This window comes from Temnothorax longispinosus, chromosome 2 (genome assembly GCF_030848805.1).
Source record: "Temnothorax longispinosus isolate EJ_2023e chromosome 2, Tlon_JGU_v1, whole genome shotgun sequence".
Classification (NCBI taxonomy): domain Eukaryota; kingdom Metazoa; phylum Arthropoda; class Insecta; order Hymenoptera; family Formicidae; genus Temnothorax; species Temnothorax longispinosus.
In genome coordinates this window covers 5,281,243-5,301,228 of record NC_092359.1, presented here as the reverse complement: position 1 = coordinate 5,301,228, position 19,986 = coordinate 5,281,243, and the positions used below count along the sequence as shown (strand labels likewise).

Sequence of the window (19,986 nt, the reverse complement as noted above, 5' to 3'; positions counted from 1 at the left end):
CGCGCGCGCGCACGCGAGATACCGGGAGGCTGGCGGTGTACTAAAGTATACGCGCGTCTCCCGTCTCCCGTGCGTCCGAGCGAGCCCTCTCGCTCGCCGGGAGCACGCATCACCCTCTCGGCATTGGCGCGATCCGATACGAAACGCCGTGAATGTCGCCGCAAGCACCATATGCGGGAGATCCTGCACACGAGCGGCTTTCGTTTTCCTCAAGAAAGCTTCCAATGCAAATTAACTTGAATCTTGATTTGGCTGACTTTTTATCTTTCTGTTTATTTCTAAGGCCCAGTTTCACAAGTGTCGGTTAACTTTTAACCTTAGATTAACTCACTCTTCGTCTCTTTCTAAGGGGGACGTTAGAAGGAGATGAAGAGTGAGTTAATCTAAGATTAAAAGTTAACCGACACTTGTGAAACTGAGCCTTAGAATTAAAGAAAGATAAAAAGTTAAATTGAGATTAAAATTAATCTACATTGATAGAAATGGATACAAAAAGACACGAATAAAAAAAAGGAAACGGAAAAGAAATCGCGATACGAATTAAATTGTATACGAGCGACGTTCGCGACAATTGTGTGTGTGCGTCAAGAAAAAAGATTATAGATGCAAATGTATTATTGAAATGTTAATTCCTTTTTTCCTTTTTCCGTGACGTTTCCACAATGCGTTCTATTATACATGTGATAATGTATCCCAACTACAATTATAGATACGCTGCAAAGCGTTCTACGCCAATGGCGCCGCACGTCCGTTTCGTCAGTGCTGCGCAACCTTCTCGTCATTATCATCGCATTATCATTTACGCGTAGCCTATTCGTATGCGTGCGATCGCTTATATTATACGTGCTACTTAAATACGTGAACGAAACCGCCGCGCCGTGACGATTGAGTTAATAATAGAGTTTCTAGTCGTGTTTCTATTGATATCAAATCTATTTTTTGTGAGATATATATTTCTAAAATGTGCGTGTAAAAATTTGGAAAATAACCCGGATTTAAATAAAATAGTATTAAATAAATTAATAGTCACATTAAAGATTTTTGTAATTTTATTGTATTATACGGTACATATCTTCTTTTTTCTTGTTATAAAGAAAATATTTAGGATTGGATAACTTTATTTTTTAAACTAGACAATAAGACTTTTTCGAAATGTTATTTACACTTTTCTTTCTATCCGTTTTAATCTTAGGGTGCTTTAAAAAAATCAATTATAGAAGTAACTTTTTTTAGAGAAACAGAAAACGGGGCAGATAACACTGATAGATATCACACAGTAACAAATGTAATATGTCTTCAAAGACACTCTCTCCACTTTCCTTATCAATACATTCTTGGAATCTTCTCCCAGGTGATCTCTATATCCCTGAGGCATTCCCATATAACATTTTTCTGAAGTACCCTATATATGTACATATATATGTACTTTATTTAAATGACGATAAAAATGCAAATAGAAAAGACATTTATTATATTTGATATAAATTCACGCATCGCGCGTGAAAAAACCCAGACAGCACGCATATGTCATCCAAAAGCGGGACATAAGACGTCTAAAAGAGATCAATCTTTATTTAGACGTTTTACGAAAAAGATGGCTAAAAAGACGTTTTATGTCCCGATTTTGGACATGGTGCTGTCCGGGAAGTCTCTGATTATTTTCTCAAAATCTGTTTTGCTGTTTCAAATTCAAACGTGTGTTCAAGTTTAAACTGGAACTTGACTCGCGCCCAACTTCGCAATACAACAATTGTTCGCAAATAATATTTCGTTCCCGCAGTCGACGTACGCAGTTCCTACAGAAATTCTATGACTTCCTTCGTTCTCATATCGCCAGCTGAATTCTGAAAGGACGAGAGGGGGGGATAGACACACACGTTTATTCAGTCGGTGGGACGCGCGGTGAGGGCGAGCGCGGAGACTCTTTTTCCTCCTATCTTTAGGAAAGCCGAGCGCCCGCGCCGCCCCGTGAATCTGCCGATTCGCTCCCCGGAGAATCCGCCATTTGAGCGTCACTGCGCGGCAGGCTTCCGCAACGCGCGCGTGTGTTTCTCCCCTTTTCAATCCTCGCCGCGCGGGCCCCCGTGGCCATATAAAAATAAATTTTGACGCCAGCGCGCGAGATGCAACCGACCGACGATCGGCGAAAGCGGCGCGGCTCGATTAGAGTCGTTCCGATCCCTCTTTGGTTGGCGAGGCGAACGGCGGGACAACACGCTGGAGGAGGAAGGGGATGAGCTCTTCCCCCCCGACGATGATAGGTGACAGGTATATATCGAAATCTCGAGTGCCACAAATCGACGCGGGGATTCCGCCGTTGCTACGCGATAACAATGACGAAAGTACGACACGGCTTCTCCTCCCCGTTGACAAGGGCAGAAGTATTATGTAATCGATAATTACTCGCGCAAACGCGCGATTCGTGATTACACACACGTCGACACACTCGAGAAGCGATAAGACAAATTGGCGGCCGTCAACTCCTTGATTGAACATATAGATAATTTCGTATAATTGCGTTCCGTCCGTTATTATCATCGATCACCCTCACTTTCCCGTAAGAAACGATTGCGTTGTATCAAAAGTGACTTATATTGTTCAGGAATAAAATATCATATCTTTTCATCATTATTGCAAATAACTATAATAAATGAGAGATTATATATTGCTTTATATTGAATTATTCTGACAAATGTAGACTTTCTAATGTTAAATTGTATATTTATTATTTGCAAGTGTTATCATTAATTCTGTAAATCTTATTTGTATATATTTTCCGTTTTCTATTTTCCATTTTCTACCATTTTTAAATCTCTCTATTCAAAAGTGCCTAACCGCCGCAAGACGTCGCCACGTCCTGGAGACAGACTCGAACGTCATCTGCGAGGAAAACCACCAAACGCGAAGGCGATCAGCTGATGTGGTCGTCGCCAGTCGCCAGTCGCCAGTAGAAACAAGTAGAAACGTCAAAGGCGCACGACTACGAAACTCGCAGGATTTTATGCTCGATAGAAAGAGAATTGAGAGATTACCGAGTGGTATTCTGACGTAAAATTGGAATTTATACTGCATAAAGAAAGGGTGAAGAGCATTGTGGTCCGATAAGGGCGGATATCCACAGAGAAAGGAGGAAGCGAAGGCTCGCGCGATTAACAGATGTAAACATTCCAAACATCGCCACCTCGGATTGGAAGTCGCGCCGTCGAAAATGAATCACGTGGAGATCGAGGACTTTTATCATCACGACTTCACCACCGTCTCCGAATGGGAAGTGTTCATCGCGCGACTCGAGGAGATCATGCACGAATGGAGGCTGCCGCATACGAAGGTCGCGAGCCCCCTCAAACCGGGGGATTTCGTCAACTGTCAGTGGCACGAGGCCTCGGAGAAGCTGAACTTCGCAGGTTCGTGTGTGTGTCTGATACGATTTGACAAATATATCACAGGAAACGTTACGGACGGCCGAACGTCAAAAGCCTGTGTGCAATAAGTAAAAGATTTTTTATAAGGGAGCATCAAATACACCCTTGTTATACGAATCTTGAATCGTAATTTGTGATTAAAGAACCGCGTGTTGTACTTGTATGTATAACGTTTTATACGAAAGATTCTGCATAGATTATTGAATACTAGTGGTACATAGACAACATAGATTTATAACATCCTATCGATTCAATATTATATACTCTGTGAAATTAATTTTTATTTGTTACATTATATAATATATATCTTTTAAATGTTATTTTTATTCTTAATTGTTTGATTGCTTCCTTAATAACTTAATTTATTATTTATGAATTATTTTTATCATTCAGACGTAGAATTTTTGCTGAAACACTACAAGCTAGAAAAGGAAGAAGAAGAGGAGGATGCGGCAAAGGAGGAAGGTGAAGAAGAATGGATACAGTGTCAAAAGGACGCTTTGGATGTATCCAATGATTTTGTAAAGCTCAATGATAATTGCCTGGAAATAGCTCGTTATTATGGAGTTAGAGAATTCCTTGTTTTAATACCAGCTCGAAAAGGGAGTTTGACAGATGAAACTCGAATCAAGATTGTACTCAGTTCGTTAACAATTGCGACTAACAACGCAAATTGGTAGGTAGCCGATTTGCGATACGATTGAATTGTATTTTTGACGTTAGAGAGTTTTGTAATTATTATTTTTATGCATTTTAGTTACGTACCGGCATTGGTGCAGGTACAAGAACCTTGGCAGAAAATGTATCTCGGCTGCTGTGCTGGTAAAGGAACGTGTGCGAATCTCGATATGGTACACTTAAAGAAAGTTCCACCACATTGCCGATATCTCACTGGTATGCATCGTCTATGTTTTTATTTAATCTATCTTTAAATAATATTTTTCTCTAGTTGCAATTTTCGTAGAAAAACAAATGTTTTACAGAAAAATATCATTTACAGGTTTACTTGCTCTTTTCAAGCAGAAAATTGGGGAGGGCTGCGGAGTAAAGATCGACTCCGTAATGGTGTCCGTTAGATTTTCTTATCTATTAAAAGACTGGACTAATAGCACGTGGACGCAAGAACCTCCGGATTTCGATTTCATGCAGGGAGAAACGTTAGGCGTGGCCGAATTGGGTAAACTTCCTTTTGGAGCGACTTTCGATCCCGTCGGGTACTTAGATTGAATATGTTATCGTCAGGAGCATAGAAAAAGCATTTTTCTTGACCTTAAAAAGGCTTGCTATAAGTTGATTAATTTTTTTGTTATAAAAGATCCATTATAAAGTTACTTCTGAAATCAACTCTATGCCTCCTGATTATTATAAAAAATTCTAACAATCTATGTGTGGTATACATTATTTTAAAATACTTTCAGGGAACTTCACCTATTTGTTACGTGGCCGCAAATGCCAGACAATGTGGTGGTGGATAGCGAAGGTTACTCGGATCTCGAGCCGCAACTCGCTCCTGAATGGTCTGTGCAAGTGAAAATGGTAGCCCTGCCGGCTTGTCTACTCAGCGAATATATGACAGACTTTCTGTATCTATGCAATAATCAGAAGACCATGGTGGAACTACTGGGTGAGAGCGCGTCTTACATTCACGATGACGAACAGATGCTGAGTTCGGCCTTCAATGTGCTCACCGAGTCCAGAATACCCACGATTTCAACCGTTGTGGGCAGATCGAGCGTGAAAAAGAAGAACATCGAAGGTCCAATCTCGGAAGAGATATTGCTACCTATACTTTACTTCCTTTTTCCGGATGCAGATGAAAACTCGGTACGCTTAAGTTTCATTACAATCTCAATACTTCGTTTTATATAGACGGATTAGTTCTTATGATTATATTCTATTATAAAAGGGACAAGCATATTTAAACTAAACTTCACAATAGTGAAAAAATATTTTGATAGACCTGTCATAAATATATAACATATAAAATAATAGTTAAGTTCTTAATTTGTTTAATTTACTAATTATGTTTATAATAATTTGTATTATTATGAAATATATTAGTAATTAGAAATTATTATAAAAATAATAATTTAGTAAATACAATATAAAAGGTCATCGTTTAATAATTATGTCCCTTTTTCGCATGTATCCCGAATGTTTTTAAAATAATTAAAATTGGTAATTCAGTTTCTTTTGTGAAAGATCTATTCGAATAGACATAATAATCGTTGATTCAAAATCCTTGCAGAAGTTCCCCTACAACGATATCACTGCGGGTGTGGAAGATGACCAGTGGAAGGGCGTGAAAACTTGCGCGATGGACAGCTTGGTGTGGCGTCTATCAATCGTCGCGGCGCACTGCACGCACAATCTTGGCGGAGCAACCGCTTTGGCCCAGCTCTGGCATGAGTTCGTGCAGGAGATCAGATTTCGCTGGGAGAGGAGTATCCTGATACCTGGGTAAGTAGTAAAGTAATTTCTTTATTTGTCATACGACGAGTTGCTCTCGTCATTGATGCGCGTGCATGCGAATGCACGTGCGAATACACGTGTTATAAAATAAGGTAGAGTCAATGGGGAAAACTTTCAGAGTCTTTTATTACATTATTGTCTTTCATTCAAAACGATGAGGAATCATCGACATCATTCTCACAATATGTTGGTTCACTTGGTCGCGATAGCATTTCTCTAAAGACAGACACTTCGATTACAGTCTTTGGATGACATAATCGCAAAGTCCGTTCGTGCGAAATATCGATAAAAATAAACATTCGGAAGTGCGTGCGCTCGAACCGTCCGAAAGAACACTCTCGGCTCGCTCGCTTCAACGATTTGGTAATTAAGAGAGTATTCTTACATAAGGTTGCTTAGAACTTACACAGAACTTACATCTAAAAAAAGCCGCTTCTCAACCTAACACTCGCAATTCTAATTGATTGCACGCGTTTACGCAAGCATTACATGGTAATGCCTGTCGCACTGTGTTAATGTCATGATCGAAACCAAATAAGTTTCGAACGTGTTAAATGCCGAAGAAATGTTTTCCTATCACACTAAACACATCAGAACTCTGTTAATAGACTCAGTCACTCCTTCAATATTTGATATGAAGTTCTGTAAAGTATATTGCTGTATTACTATATCATCGCGACGAACATTTTCCAAAAAGGGGCGTCTGACGCGTTTGAGACCCAGCTCTTCTCGATCAGAGCGTCTGTCAAGATTATCTAGATTTAAAAGCGCCGCACGAGCGAGAACAGTTCGTTAAGATTGAGACTGAACTCCGCTGAACACGCTTGAGCAAGAATGAACGACGAGATATGGAGGCCACGGATATTTAGAGCGGCACGAGGCCGCTCCTCGTGGTAGGGTTGCGAGCCATGTAAATATCCATGTCGTGGTCGGTCCAGTTGTTCTCGTCGTAGTTGTTGAGAGTATGCGTGGAGTCGGCCAGACTGTATCGGCTGCCAGGTCGCGGTGGATTTGGGTCCAGATTACGGTTACGCGATCGTGGTCGCTGCCGCCGGGCCGATGAGTGCGGTGGCAGATGATTGTTGGTGAAATTCGACCGCGACATCCGGTCCGAGGCGGCCGCCAGCGACTGGCGCGATTGCCGTAATTCTGAAACGGGACGCAAATGCGTTAAACAACATGGAAGGCTAGACGATTAAGGATAGTGACAAATGCTACGAAAACGAAACCGACCTGGTCTCGTACTGACGAGATTAGAAGCTAGCGCGGTGTTAGAAAAGTACCGCGTGGAATTGTTGGAGAAACTGTGCTGAGATTGGCCGTCGGCGATTGATCGGGCGGACACTTTGCTGCTGTAGTGTCCGGTCTGAGAGCGCACGTCGTCGATGCAGGATGCCCTGGTGATCGATCCTGAAATCCATTCCGCGTAATTTATCTTATTCTTGCTACGTAAGACACTTAACTTTGAAATTATTACTGCTTATAAGTATTTGTCCATTCAGTATTTTTACATATTTCTCAAAGATGATAAAAGTAATGATAAAAATCTTTAAAAAGGTTTTTTACGTTAAAGTTAGGATCAAATCAGATACAATTGATGACTTATTTTGAGATTTGAAAATAAAATTACTTCGAGAGAATAAAAAAGATTGTAAATTCTATGGATAGCAAATATTTATAAACAATAGAGAGACAATAAGTTACCTTGTCGATCAATAGGGAAAATTCTCGGTCGTGGTATGCTCCTGTTGCTGTAGGCCGACACTTGATCCCATTCTTTTTGAGCGTTGTAGGCACTCAAGGTGGCCATTGATGACAGGGGTCCGCCGGGGCTGGGGGTCGGACCCACGTTCGAGCAACAATTGACCGGTAGCCCGGCGATCGGGCCGCCCATCTTCGTTTGATCGATGCTGTGCAAAGTGTGTAGCTTACGAGCGCGGCGTCGATTCGCGACCACGAAGATGATCACCGCGACGACAATTGTGGCGCAAATCGCCGCGCTCGCGGCGATCGTGATCTTGTCCATGTTCGAGGTGGGCGAGTTCTCCGTTCTGACCTCGCGGCACTGGTTATACGGCACATTTGCCGGTGTGATGTTAGTTTCCTCCAGCGAGACTACACAAACCACGATGCATTCCTGCAATTGATTGACATGAATAGATTAATAAAAAAAAAATTAATTAAAGAATCTGATGGAGTTGAAAAGTGACTTGAATTAATTTCTGTCTCAGATAAAACGTGATCTGAATATTGAAAGTCTTGGATATTTTCAAGAAGTGGAAACTAGTTAACGTTTACAAATTATTGTTAAAGGATTTTATAAATCTTGTTATCTATTATATAATTTAGATTTTAAATATTTTTAGCTTTAATGTAAATTTTATTAAAATGAATTTAAATTAAATTAATTCAAACTTAAACTTAATTCAGAGTGCTTTTTAATTAGCAAACTCAACTAATTTGGTTCATCGCGATTTACTAAAATTGCTTTATGCATTCTCTTGATTAAGATTATACATTAACAAAAAATAAAACAAGCTATCTCTAAAATAGAAAGTTATTAGAACAAAAGTGAGTCTACGAACAAATTAATCAACATTCCAAATTTTTTCTCCAATTAGTTACCCCTTCTCTTTAGTTTCAATTTTTTAAATATATTTTTTTAGTAAAAAAACTTTACCTGGGAGGGTACATTTTTTATCTTGAATTCTCGTTCGCTGGCCTCGAGCGGCGGCGCTTGCTTGAAACTATTATCCCCGAACAGTCGATAGATCACTCTGAAGCCCAGAATGTTAGTCGCCTCCGTGTCCCAGTATATGATAACGGCGTTGTCTTGTCTGAGCACATCCTTCACGACAATGTCCTTCTCGTTCGATTTCGATTTATACAACGGCGATCCCAGGACCAGCGGCGGTCTTGGCTGATGCTGTTGCATATGCTCCTGCGATTGCTTTGGCGGCGACGGAGTGGTTCTCACCACCACGACGTTTCCGGTTCGCGCGGCAGTCGGACGGGTTGTCGGAACGTAGGTCGAGGGTGGTGCCGACGGCGCCGTTCTTCTCTGCTCGGTCGTCGACGATACTGTCACCGTGGTCGTGGATAGTGTCGTGCTGGTGATTAGTTCGGTCGTGGAAGTCGTGGGTCGTATGGTCGGAAGATGAGTACCGACATCTCCAACTGCCGTCTCCGTCGGTTCTCTCGTGTCTACGCTCTCCACCGTTCCGATTCCGATTATCTCTGACGGTCGCTCGCAATTCATGTCTGCGACAATTAGTTTTTATAATGTATATATAATATTTTAACATTGAATTTTAAATCCCGAGAAATTATTCTAAGTAATTTTCCTTTCAAATTAATCTTACAGTTGAGAAAATTCTTTCTTAATTTCTTGAATTAAAAGAATTACATTTTTTAAAATGAAGACTATTTTAAATCTTTCAACTAATTAATTTTTCGCAATAAGGAAAAATTATATTTCCTGTATGAACTAATTTTCCAAGTTAGAAAATTTAATTTAATTTTTGTTCGAATAAATATTAATCTTTTGATGCGAGGATAATTTTTTAAACTTGAGGAAATCTATGGATGCACGTAGGATTTACCGTCGGGATCAAGGTTGTAGAAACTCTTGTCCTGCAGTCGCTGCGGACTACCACAGAACTGCGGCTTGCGCTCACGGCTGGTGACCTGCAGGTCTCGCGTCTTAATCCATTCGACGATCCAACGTAAGCGGCAATCGCAGACGAGGAATCGTCCGCCCAGACTCAGACCGCGCAAGGTACCGTTCAGTTCGGCGAGCGCCTCTTCCGGTACCGTGGACAACGGGTTACCGTCGATTGCTAGCAGCGTGATCGACGGGTTTCCTTGAAAGGCGTTGACCGGTAGTTCGGTGATCAGATTGAATCCGATATCCAATACCTGAGATAATCGACTCATTTCATTGAAAATAATACGGCTTGATCAATCGTAAAAAAGAAGTAGTTGATAATAGTTAGAGGAAAATGAATGTCTTAACTTAACAGGATGTTCCGTTAAAAATTGATTGAAAGATTGCGCAGAAAAATACTAGATATTATTAACAAATCATAATTTTTTTTCGAATATTTGTCTTTAAAGCTGATGGCTTACCGGATTGTATACAATTTTTGATTACTTACTCTAAGGTCGTGGATGCTATTGATAGCCGCCGTAGGGAAATCCGGGATGAGATTGTTCAGCAGGCTGAGGGAGCTCAGGGTGTTTCTGATACCGTGAAACGCCTCCGGGCCTATATTCTGGATCAGGTTTCTCTCGAGGTTTAATCCCGTGAGGGAATCGAGACCCTCGAAAGCTTTGGTTCCGGATGTGCCGGGAAGCTCGCGTATGCTGTTCTGCGAGAGGTCGAGGAAGGCCAGAGTCCTCAGCCCCCTGAGCGCTTCCGGCACTTTCTTCTGCCGCGTTCCTTTGAGATTGAGATTCTTCAGAGTTCTCTCCAGGCCACGAAACGATCCCGGAGCGAGAGTGACCTCGTTGTCGGACAATTTCAGCGTGATCAGTTTCATGCCGGCGAAGGCATTATCGTTGACTCTTGTAATTTTGTTCATTGAGAGATCGAGCACAGTGAGGTTTCTCAGGGTCTTCAGGTTGATACCGGGGATTTCCGTGAGCTCGTTATCTTTGAGATTCAAGCTCCTCATGTGATTCTCCTGGCCCTTGAAGGCCTCTGGTTCGATGCTCCTGATGCGGCATCCAGACAGCTGTATATTGTTGATCTTCAGGATGGAGAAAGAGTTGTTCCTTAGGGTACCGATCGTGCTATTATTGATGTAGAAGAGATCGATCGGCGTTTTGGTGGCGTAGCGCCGCATCGCCGACAGCAGCTGTTCATAGTCGACGATGTCACACTGCACCGAGAGCTCGCCGGCTAGATTGTAGTCGCAGATGCACGAACTCTCGAGATCCACCGCGTGTTGCGACCACGGACAGGCGGATGTCGTTGCTGCGACGACGAACGCGCCTGCTAGCAGCAACAATAGCTCCTTCGGAATTGCATCTGAAAATCAGGATAACAAAAACAATTTAGAAAATGATAAAACGATGATAAACAGAGTCTACATAATCTACAGAGTAAGTCGGCAAGCCGATTGTTAAGTTTTCGTAAATATAAAAAATTTTATGAAAAATAAATTGTAATGACAATTATTTAGGCCGTTATTCATAGTCTTCATGATCGTCTTAAGTAATGTCTTAAGACGCTAATACGGCTCTGTGATTGGTTCATGGCATCTTAAGATTGAACTTAAGACGGTCTTAAATAACTATGAATACCGGCCTTAGTCTGTAAAAAATACGAAAGAATAAAACAAATAATTATTGAATAGAAAATGTTTGAATTTTAAATTAATGTAATAACTTTTTACATCATGTATTGCGTAACATACGAGAATATTTGCGCGATACGAAAAGACCTTATTAATTCCAAGATGTGAAAGAGCATGGCGGCATAACCATTTATGTAACATTTTACAAAAGGTGATAATATTATCGCTTGTGTTATGCGAGTCGCATTCTGAAATTCTCCGAATAGCGTGATTGTCATTGTAACGTTGTAACATGGGATGTAGGGAACGCATCACCTTAGAGAAAGCGCCAATTCCTTTGGGCCACACGTGGGTACACGCGTGATTTCGAAACGTGTCGCAACACCGTCGGCTTGTGCATTCTCGCAATTATGTCGCTTTTCATTATGACGCCTTTCGCACCTCCCTTCGCCTTGGGACAAGCCGTTCCACGAACGTGAAATGCCATCCGGTCATTTTCGTCGGAGCATTATTCTCGTATTCTATCGACATTATTCCCTCGCGGATATCGACGAAACGGAGCATGCGATTCCGTGTTTTTCTTTTTTTTTTCGCGTAACGTTCTATTAACCCGGCACCGGTGAAAATTCACAGCGTGCTCGCGTTGGGAAATCTTCCGTTTTCTTCTGTAAACATCTCGTAAACGTTCTTTCCTAAATTATACACACAATCGCCAGATTGTGTAGAGCAATTGAATTTCCTGAAAGGCACTGTGAGTATGTTATGACCGTACACGGCTGTTCGTTACGATGACGGACGAGAACGATCCATTTCTCCCCATATACGAGCGACCGAAACCATTCATTAAAGCGACACCTAATCTGCCAAATGCGTATCGAAGAATAATTGTAGGGCCGTGGGCGAAAAGACAGAGAGAAATTACAATTTCGTGCTATAACCGTGCTATATTAAGAGACACTTAGGACGCACTTAACATTTTTAAATAGGTCCCATTTGTTATTTGAGCGATTTAAATTTGAAAATCAACAATTAAATTTTTAAATTGGAGTTTTATATAAATATAATTATATATTTAGAGATTCAAGAAATAACGCGCACGATGAGAACTACAGAATTAAAGGGTTAAACGACTACATTTCGCGTAAATAGAAATCAATTATATTCCTTATTACAATTATATCCCTATTACATCAGATTTTGATTCAAAATGTTCCGCGTAATTGGACTTTCACGAGAGAAACCGAGCAGTTCAATTTCTTAATGACAGCTTGGTGTAATAACTACGTAATGGTAATGGGTAATGGTATAACCAAAGATTATTTTCTGTGACGCAGCAGGTAGAGACAGGTTCGAAAAGGTCAAGCAAGCAACAAAAATTGGACATATCATTATTAAAAATTTAAAAAATTATTCAATTTTAAGAGCATGTTCAATTTTTTTTTGTATTTTTGAGCAAAGCTATGTGAAAATCCTAGAGCCATCTCTATTTTTTATTATACATTTTATTATACTCAAATCTAAAAGTACGGATTTTACTGTTTTATATACATAGCTTTCTTTCGCGTGTCTGGTTTCTGGACTCTCGATTTGGGAGACCAACAATTTTGATAGGTGAATCTTCGTTTTGATGAACGGTAAATTTGATTCGAGACACGTCAGCTGGAGTAGTTGTCATAATCGAAACCCGCAGGAATTTGTGCACCGTAAGGTGCGTGGCTATCGATAGCGAGATCGAGTCGAGGACACGTATCACGCGTAACGCTTCGGCCGTTGACTCGTAACGGGTTCGGTCTATGGGCTCGGGCTTCGTTCAACGAGGCGTTCTCAAGCGCTGGTCACGCTGGCTTTTCTTACTCCGACGCGATTTTCCACGGTTATCGTGTCTCGCAAATTGCGTGTCGCCACGAGTGGCCTAATGACCTTCAGCGCGGCGTCTCCTAACTATTTAATTTTTAATATAGATACTATCTTTACTTTCTTTTAAATAATGCATAAATTCTTGAAACATTCCATATTCTGCAAGATAATCTTGAGGAAAAGAATAAAGGAGAATGTGTCATATTTATTTATAGTTTCCAGTTTGTAGCTCTTCTTAATTTCTCGAGATACGCGAACGTTGACTTTTCCTGTCGGCCGAAGATTGATTTTTCTCCTCGCGTTACGCGTGCTGCTGTTCTCAGCAGGTCGATGCACCACGCACATATTATACGCGCACGCATCACGATAATGACTGTTGGACTATTACATGTTACGCCGCATTTCCGTTTCAACACTCGGTACTCTCTGTAGCATCACGCGGCCGGACTTTCGAGTTTTTCCCGGTCTCACGCGCGTTGCCCGCGTTAACACGCCCATGAATTCCCGTGAGCGCATATATCGTGCACCCTGCGCGCGATTGCGGTAATGCATCTGTAACCGCGGATAGATAGGAACGCGGACAGGTAATAGGCGTAAGTAGGTCTGCGTCTTCCACCTGAGACACATTACCTCATCGTCGAGCCAGAAGAAATGTCACACTCGCGTGCGACACGTTAATCGCGAAAACAGCTGGAGAGAGAGAGAGAGAGGGAACATCCCTTTCGAGTATCGAGAAAGCCTCGGTGTGTGTCAAGGCCGATAACGTTGCAAAAGACAGCGCGTTTATAAGAATATTTATGAAGGACGAAGCGAACGTGATGAATATTGAGGAATCTCTTCCGCGATATTCCCACATAAATAAAATGCTTACAAAAGTACCTTCCTCTGAGAGATTTTTTAATTGTTGTCGCTTGCGAATTTTTCCCTCCCTTTTTTTACGCCACGTCGAGAACGTCTATCAATCTACTCAAGTTTCGCGGAACTATTTAGCCCAGTTTTAATTGCACGAGCCATTTAGGTTCGCGGGTAATTAGCCGAATAGATATTCTTCGCCGTTTCATGGGATCGACTTCCGACTCTTGCGTTCTCGCATAAACGCGCGTGCAACAATTATGGCCAGGCGTAAAAATCTGGGAAAACGGCTCACCTTTCACATTTTTCGCGCTCGCCGCGGCGAGGCGATAAGTATCTCGGCGATCGACTTCCGGATTAAAAAAAAAGAGTTCGTGTGGCAGCGCGGAGTCACCTAGATCGCAAGTGTGCAGCTATATAATGTTCACATTCCCGATCTCGGCGCTCGAGGTCGACGAAAGGAACATTGCGGACCTTTCACTCACGATCTGATTATTTCCGCGCAAATACGTAAACGTGCTCTTTTCCGATAGACGCGGATATCGCGGATATCACGCTCTTTTCCTTCCTCCGTGCCGCGAGAAGAAAAAAAAACACCTGGCGAGCCGGCCTGGGAAAATATTATGAGAAACAACAACGCGTGTAACTAGTCTAAAGTAAAACGTCATTATACTTGTATACGAGCGTAAACCAGGGAATGCCTGGAGTTCAAATTCCGAGGAGATTAATTTATGCAAAAATAAACAGCAACCCTATGAAAACAGGCTATTATGTATGTCGGAATGTAGGATGCCAGGGTGAATTAATTTATCTAATTAATTATCTAATTGATTTATCTAATTTATTCCTGTTGTTCTTCATTATATGAAGGATATCTTGCGTAACAGTCCACAAATTTTAATAACTGAAATTACAAATTATGAAATTATGAATTGTGCACGTTTTTACCGTTTGGATAAAAAAATCAACAAAATTGAACCATTTTTGTTATATCAAAATACGGCGATAATTCAAGTTTCTTCGTCCTGATATCCTGCATTCTTTCTCGTAATGAGCTGCCCTCGTAGAATTGATTTAATAGCCTCATTTCTTTCACTAATTCAAATAATCAACCAATAATAAGTTTTTTTTTACGTTCTTTACTCTATTCCTGACTTATATATCTTTATCATCAAACCAATTATAGGATTTCTTTACCTTGCAAAATATTTATATGATTTATATTTTATTTAAGTATCATGTAATATATTATTTTACATATGTGTGACGAGATTGCAATTGAAGTTCAAATTCTGGTTGGCAGATCTCAATTGCGCTCGTAATATTCGATATCCGGAACGATCTTGCGATAAGTAAAGAATTTTCAGAGCGCAGTGGGCGATTTAGATCTCTTTAGCGACTAGGAAAAAAAAGAAAGAAAAACAAGAACCGAGAACGCGCAGGTGCGAGTAATGAATTAATTAAACTGGCCATCGTTACGGCGCCGGAACACTTGTTAATGGGAACGGATTGCTAGTTAGCGTGGTGCACTATATCTTTAATTATAGCGCGCGTGGCTCATTATCGATTATTATTCGCCATCACGAACGATTCGCGCGTGAAGAGATTATTCCTATATATATATATATTATGGAGCATTGAAAAGCGATCTCTGATGAGTTTCCGGTTCAATCTAATTCTATAATCCAGAAAGAAAAAGTATAATTAACCGAAGAACATCCTTGTCCTATTAATTTCATTAGAAAAATTTTGTAGAAATTTAATTTTAATAGCGGAATTTTGAAATTATTGGAACATGCTTTTAATTTAATTTAATATATCTTAATGATATACACTCTGCGTACAGTGCATTTCTTCTTAATATTGAGAGAGATAATCTCGGGAGTATCACTTAATTACGCGGTCAAGCCGCTGAAATAATTAACTCGTAATGAGCACAATTAGTGCCTCCATCACTCCAGCGATCGGTGATTGGTGCGTGAACGTTATCAGAGTATGACTGAACGATCATCTTTCTCTTCCTGATGCTAATTTTGACCTTACGCATCAGTGACGATTGTACACATAGAAACGCTTAGTCATCTGATATTTATCAATTATAATCAAATGGCAAATCCGAGACCTTAATCGCATATTCTTTTAAAAACTTTTCTCCTTACGATGGAAATAGTTTTCCATCCGTGGGGAAAGTTATTGAGAGAATATATGCGATTAAGTTCATGGATTCTCACCCACAGGTTTTTTTTTTACTTTATGAATTGATATTTCTTATAAATAGATATAGAATAATAAAATAATTTAGCTTGTTAGAAACCGCAATTCTTTTCTCGTGCAATTCCATTATAAAGATATACAGAGTACGCCGACATTATCATCCTGGAAGGCTTGAGTGAGTCACGGATCGCGATCGCGTGCACGCGGAAGATTATCAGACTGTGACAATGCGGGATTACCGGCATCTACCTCGTCGGGGACCTTGACTGTGCTAAACCATCAATTTATTGTCAATCATCTGGCATCAGGATTCTGAACGCATCGAATGACTTACGATGTTGATTTTAAGCTAAAGATTATATAAAATTATTATTCCTCAATTTAAAAATTGTGCAAAACTCTGACTATTATACGGCCAGTTGAATGCGATTGACTGAAACATTTTTCATCGAGATATATTGTTCCTTAAGAGATACAGTAGATTGCATTATTGTACGTGTCTTGCGAAAGTACGCTGCGTTCAATAATATTCCTTCGAACCAGTATGATTAATTTGACGGGCTTTAACGGACCAGATCTCCCTAAATGGCGATGCTTCCTCTTCGCGTGACAGCATGATTACTCACGGAGCGAAAGAATTCTCGCGGCTGTCCCTGGGAAACCTGTCGGTCGATCGTTACAGCGTTACGACATCTTTCGGGCGAGACTGACCGGCCGATTGAATAACCTTTCACCGAAGAATGCGACCGATCGCGTGGAGAAATCGCCGTTCGCGGCGAAACGCGATGTACGCTTGTGCGCGGATCGGCAAGGGCGAGCGACGTCCTCGATTATCCAATATGCCAAAGATTGAATAGTTAAATCTGGTTAATTTAACATCGGTCGAGGAATTTAAATTATTAATGATTTTGACTATTATAACTATTAACACGAAGAACATTTACCTTCCAGTTTCAAAATTTTATATCATTCATCAAATTAATTCTATCGTATCTATGATATAATTATAGTAATATAATTTTCATTAATTGCCTTAATTATACTCGTAACCAATTAGCTATAATAACTACAAATCTATTCGATCGATATCTAGGTAGGCGCGCGAAAGAATCTGATCGCGAAATATATTATTTTTCAATGCATACCGATGCCACACGCGAAGGTTTCCTCGCAACTCGTTACCAATATAACGTTTCTTTGCGACTGATTCGCGTTCCCGGCGATTCTGGGATCGGTATGGTTTCCGTAAACTGGCATTTCCGGCGATTCGCACGTGGCACGCGCAAACGCGTGCAAGTGCGCACGTGCAACGGCCGCATGCACCTATACCTGCCACGGAATCCGATCCTTTCACTTTCGTTCTCTTTCGGCTTTCCGTTTCTGCCACTCTCTATCCCTCTCCCTCTTTCTATTCGTTTCTGGTCCTCCTTATCTCTCCCTCCTTATCTCCCTCCCCCTCTTATTCTACACGACGGATATTAGCTGAAATTTATGCGAGCTGCGGATTAGAAAATTGCATTATATTATAGTGATCAAGGGCTGGCGAACGCTAGCTCGTGTCAATGTTTAGCCCACGATCAACGATAGGTTCCCACGATTAATACGTCGCATTTTTCCTTGTATCGGACAATGCATATAACACTTTCTCTAAAATGCGATGTATATCTCCCCTAACATTCGAACAATTGCGATCTGCAATCTAATGTCCTCTTTAAAAAATGGCAAAAATTAATTATTGTATCCGGTCTATGTTAATAACATTAAAAAATTTTACTTATAATCTTTTATTATTTTTAGGTTTTATAGAACACTGTTTTATTAATAGTTTATTCAATAATATAAATATATTTTTAATTATTTTATTTTCTTAAATTATTTTCCAATTTTTTAATTAGAGAGAAATTATACGATTCTATAACATTGTGATTTGTGAAATGTACATTTAGAGAAGCCAATTTTATCAAATTTCAGAAAAAATTGTCTAATTGTTTTCGAACTCAGATATTTATGAACCTTAGATCTGTGCGGGGGGTGGGAAGAGTAAGAAAGTGCGTATAAGCGAAATCGATTTTAACAGCCGTACTTCGGCTAACTACCAGCGGCGTTATCGTGGAATCGCATCGAATTAAGCAAATACGGAGAAAGTGCGCCTACTTTACATCTGCTCTAATTTAGATTGCCGCAATCGTCTGTAAATACATCGGAGCCGTTTCTCTCGCATCTTGCGTCTTATCTCGCGAAAGCAGAAAGCGTTCGCACTTTTTTTTATGCTTATATAAATAGACGTAAGATGATATCATCCTTACGCATCGTAATCATTCCGCAATGATAGAGCCGCTAAAAATGTTTCATGCGGCAAATGCGATATCCGGAACGAAGCTTCTACAAGTAGTTCATTTAGAAACGTTAATTAAAGCTAATTGAAATTTAATCAATCTTTCATCTACTTTATTAGAAAAAAAAACTAGAGATATCTGTCAATCTGAATTAATACTTTTAAACTATATTGAAGTTAATGAACTGTGTTCTTTGAAAAGAGATATTTAGCCGATGATTTGAAACTCAAGATTATAAATGTGTGCGCGTACGATGTAAATGTGAATTCGTTCGTATGCAATTCTCTCAGATAGAGAGATCGTTGTTTACGATCATTCGACATTTACAAGCGATACATCCTTCGTTGACGCAGAAACTTCGCGAAACTTGACTCCGGTTGTATAGAATCCTCTCTGTAAATGGCATTTTGCACGCCTTCCACTGTGTCTTTCTTCATGAGTTTCCACCATTTGCGTTTTACAAGCGCACACAAGCGCGAACAAGCCGCAACATTATTCCGCTTGCTGTTTCTATCTGCGAGACTAGATGTCCACTTCAGAGGTCTGAGAGCCATCAGACAGCAAAACACTCCAGCGGATCTATCTGTCTATATCTAATCCAACCATATCTACCATCTATCTATATTTAATAGACATCTTTACTTCAAACTAGTCGAGAGCTCTGACAAATATTATTCGATAAGAAAAAAAAAACATAAAAGAAGTAACGTATGAAAAGGATAGGAAATCCCACAAGGTAACGTTAACTAAGGATTAACTGGGATTGCGCCGGCGCAATTTATCTTGGATGCAACACACGTCGTTGGATCCAGTTTTGAAAGAATATCCGCGGGAGCTTATATCCTCGCGGTCTCTTCCTCGTGCTTTCTCGTGCAGGATTTTTACGTGGGTCCCCCATATGCACTTTGCACGCGGCTACTTTACGACCCGCCGAACTTTCCATATGCCTGTAACGGTCCGCGCTACCAGTCGGCACAGTATGCCAACCGACTATCTAAGTACTGTTACCTGCTCCATCTCGCAGGACACGCATATACGCGGCCAACGGACCGGCGAACAACGAGGAGCTCCCTCGAGCGAATCGCGCCGCGACTGTAACGCATGCCATTCCTCGTCAATGGCATCCCGCCGCGGCCGCGTCGAGATTAATCGGCCGCTTGACGACAACTTCGTTGCCGTTGAATCCAGCGGAATTCAGCGGATTTTTATTAAATTTCAGGTTATCATATGTCTAGAGTATGTAATGTTACATCTAAGCATCTGATATTAAGCCGTAATTCGAATGGAAAATGCGAAAATTAAAATTCTTCCACTTCTCTCAGTAATTCTCGGTATGTGCTAAATTTATACTCCAGGATAAACCACACACACTTACAAGGAATGCAGTTATAGTTTTTTAATTTCCACAACGAGTCTCGTGACTGATGATTCTATTTGCAGAGTGACTCTCGTGAAACTCTCGACCCGGTTTGTAACCGAAGCGACATGATTCTCGACACCGAATAGTATACCTTCCTTTATCTTAAACGTCTC

At 40.6% G+C, this 19,986-nt stretch overlaps 2 protein-coding genes across 2 annotated transcripts in view; one reads left to right on the top strand and one right to left on the bottom strand.

Annotated features, from left to right (window-relative positions):
- The first annotated feature begins 2,923 nt into the window (after positions 1 to 2,923).
- Positions 2,924 to 19,986, top strand: part of Rab3gap1 (RAB3 GTPase activating protein subunit 1) — a 31,903-nt gene continuing 14,840 nt past the window's right edge. Inside the window, exons 1-6 of the mRNA XM_071769534.1 lie at positions 2,924 to 3,404; positions 3,816 to 4,098; positions 4,180 to 4,316; positions 4,423 to 4,636; positions 4,841 to 5,246; positions 5,671 to 5,882. Of these exons, the coding sequence (XP_071625635.1) occupies positions 3,209 to 3,404; positions 3,816 to 4,098; positions 4,180 to 4,316; positions 4,423 to 4,636; positions 4,841 to 5,246; positions 5,671 to 5,882 (1,448 nt within the window). The 5' untranslated portion in view covers positions 2,924 to 3,208. The remainder of the gene's footprint in view (positions 3,405 to 3,815; positions 4,099 to 4,179; positions 4,317 to 4,422; positions 4,637 to 4,840; positions 5,247 to 5,670; positions 5,883 to 19,986) is intronic.
- Positions 5,901 to 10,988, bottom strand: Haf (leucine-rich repeat and fibronectin type-III domain-containing protein hattifattener). The gene is made up of 6 exons (XM_071769536.1): positions 10,052 to 10,988; positions 9,497 to 9,812; positions 8,575 to 9,155; positions 7,599 to 8,031; positions 7,128 to 7,304; positions 5,901 to 7,043 (listed from the first exon to the last, which is right to left on the bottom strand). The coding sequence occupies exons 1-6, from the start codon at positions 10,739 to 10,741 to the stop codon at positions 6,760 to 6,762; spliced, it is 2,481 nt and encodes an 826-aa protein (XP_071625637.1). The 5' UTR covers positions 10,742 to 10,988; the 3' UTR covers positions 5,901 to 6,759.

Bases quoted from the DNA above. Each gene is read 5' to 3' on its own strand.
- Haf (XM_071769536.1), bottom strand. From the start codon at position 10,741: ATGCGGCGCTACGCCACCAAAACGCCGATCGATCTCTTCTACATCAAT. The intron at 9,156-9,496 runs GTAAATCCTACG...TAATTGTCGCAG, and splicing joins CTACAACCTTGATCCCGACG to ACATGAATTGCGAGCGACCG. The intron at 8,032-8,574 runs GTAAAGTTTTTT...AATCAATTGCAG, and splicing joins TAAAAAATGTACCCTCCCAG to GAATGCATCGTGGTTTGTGT.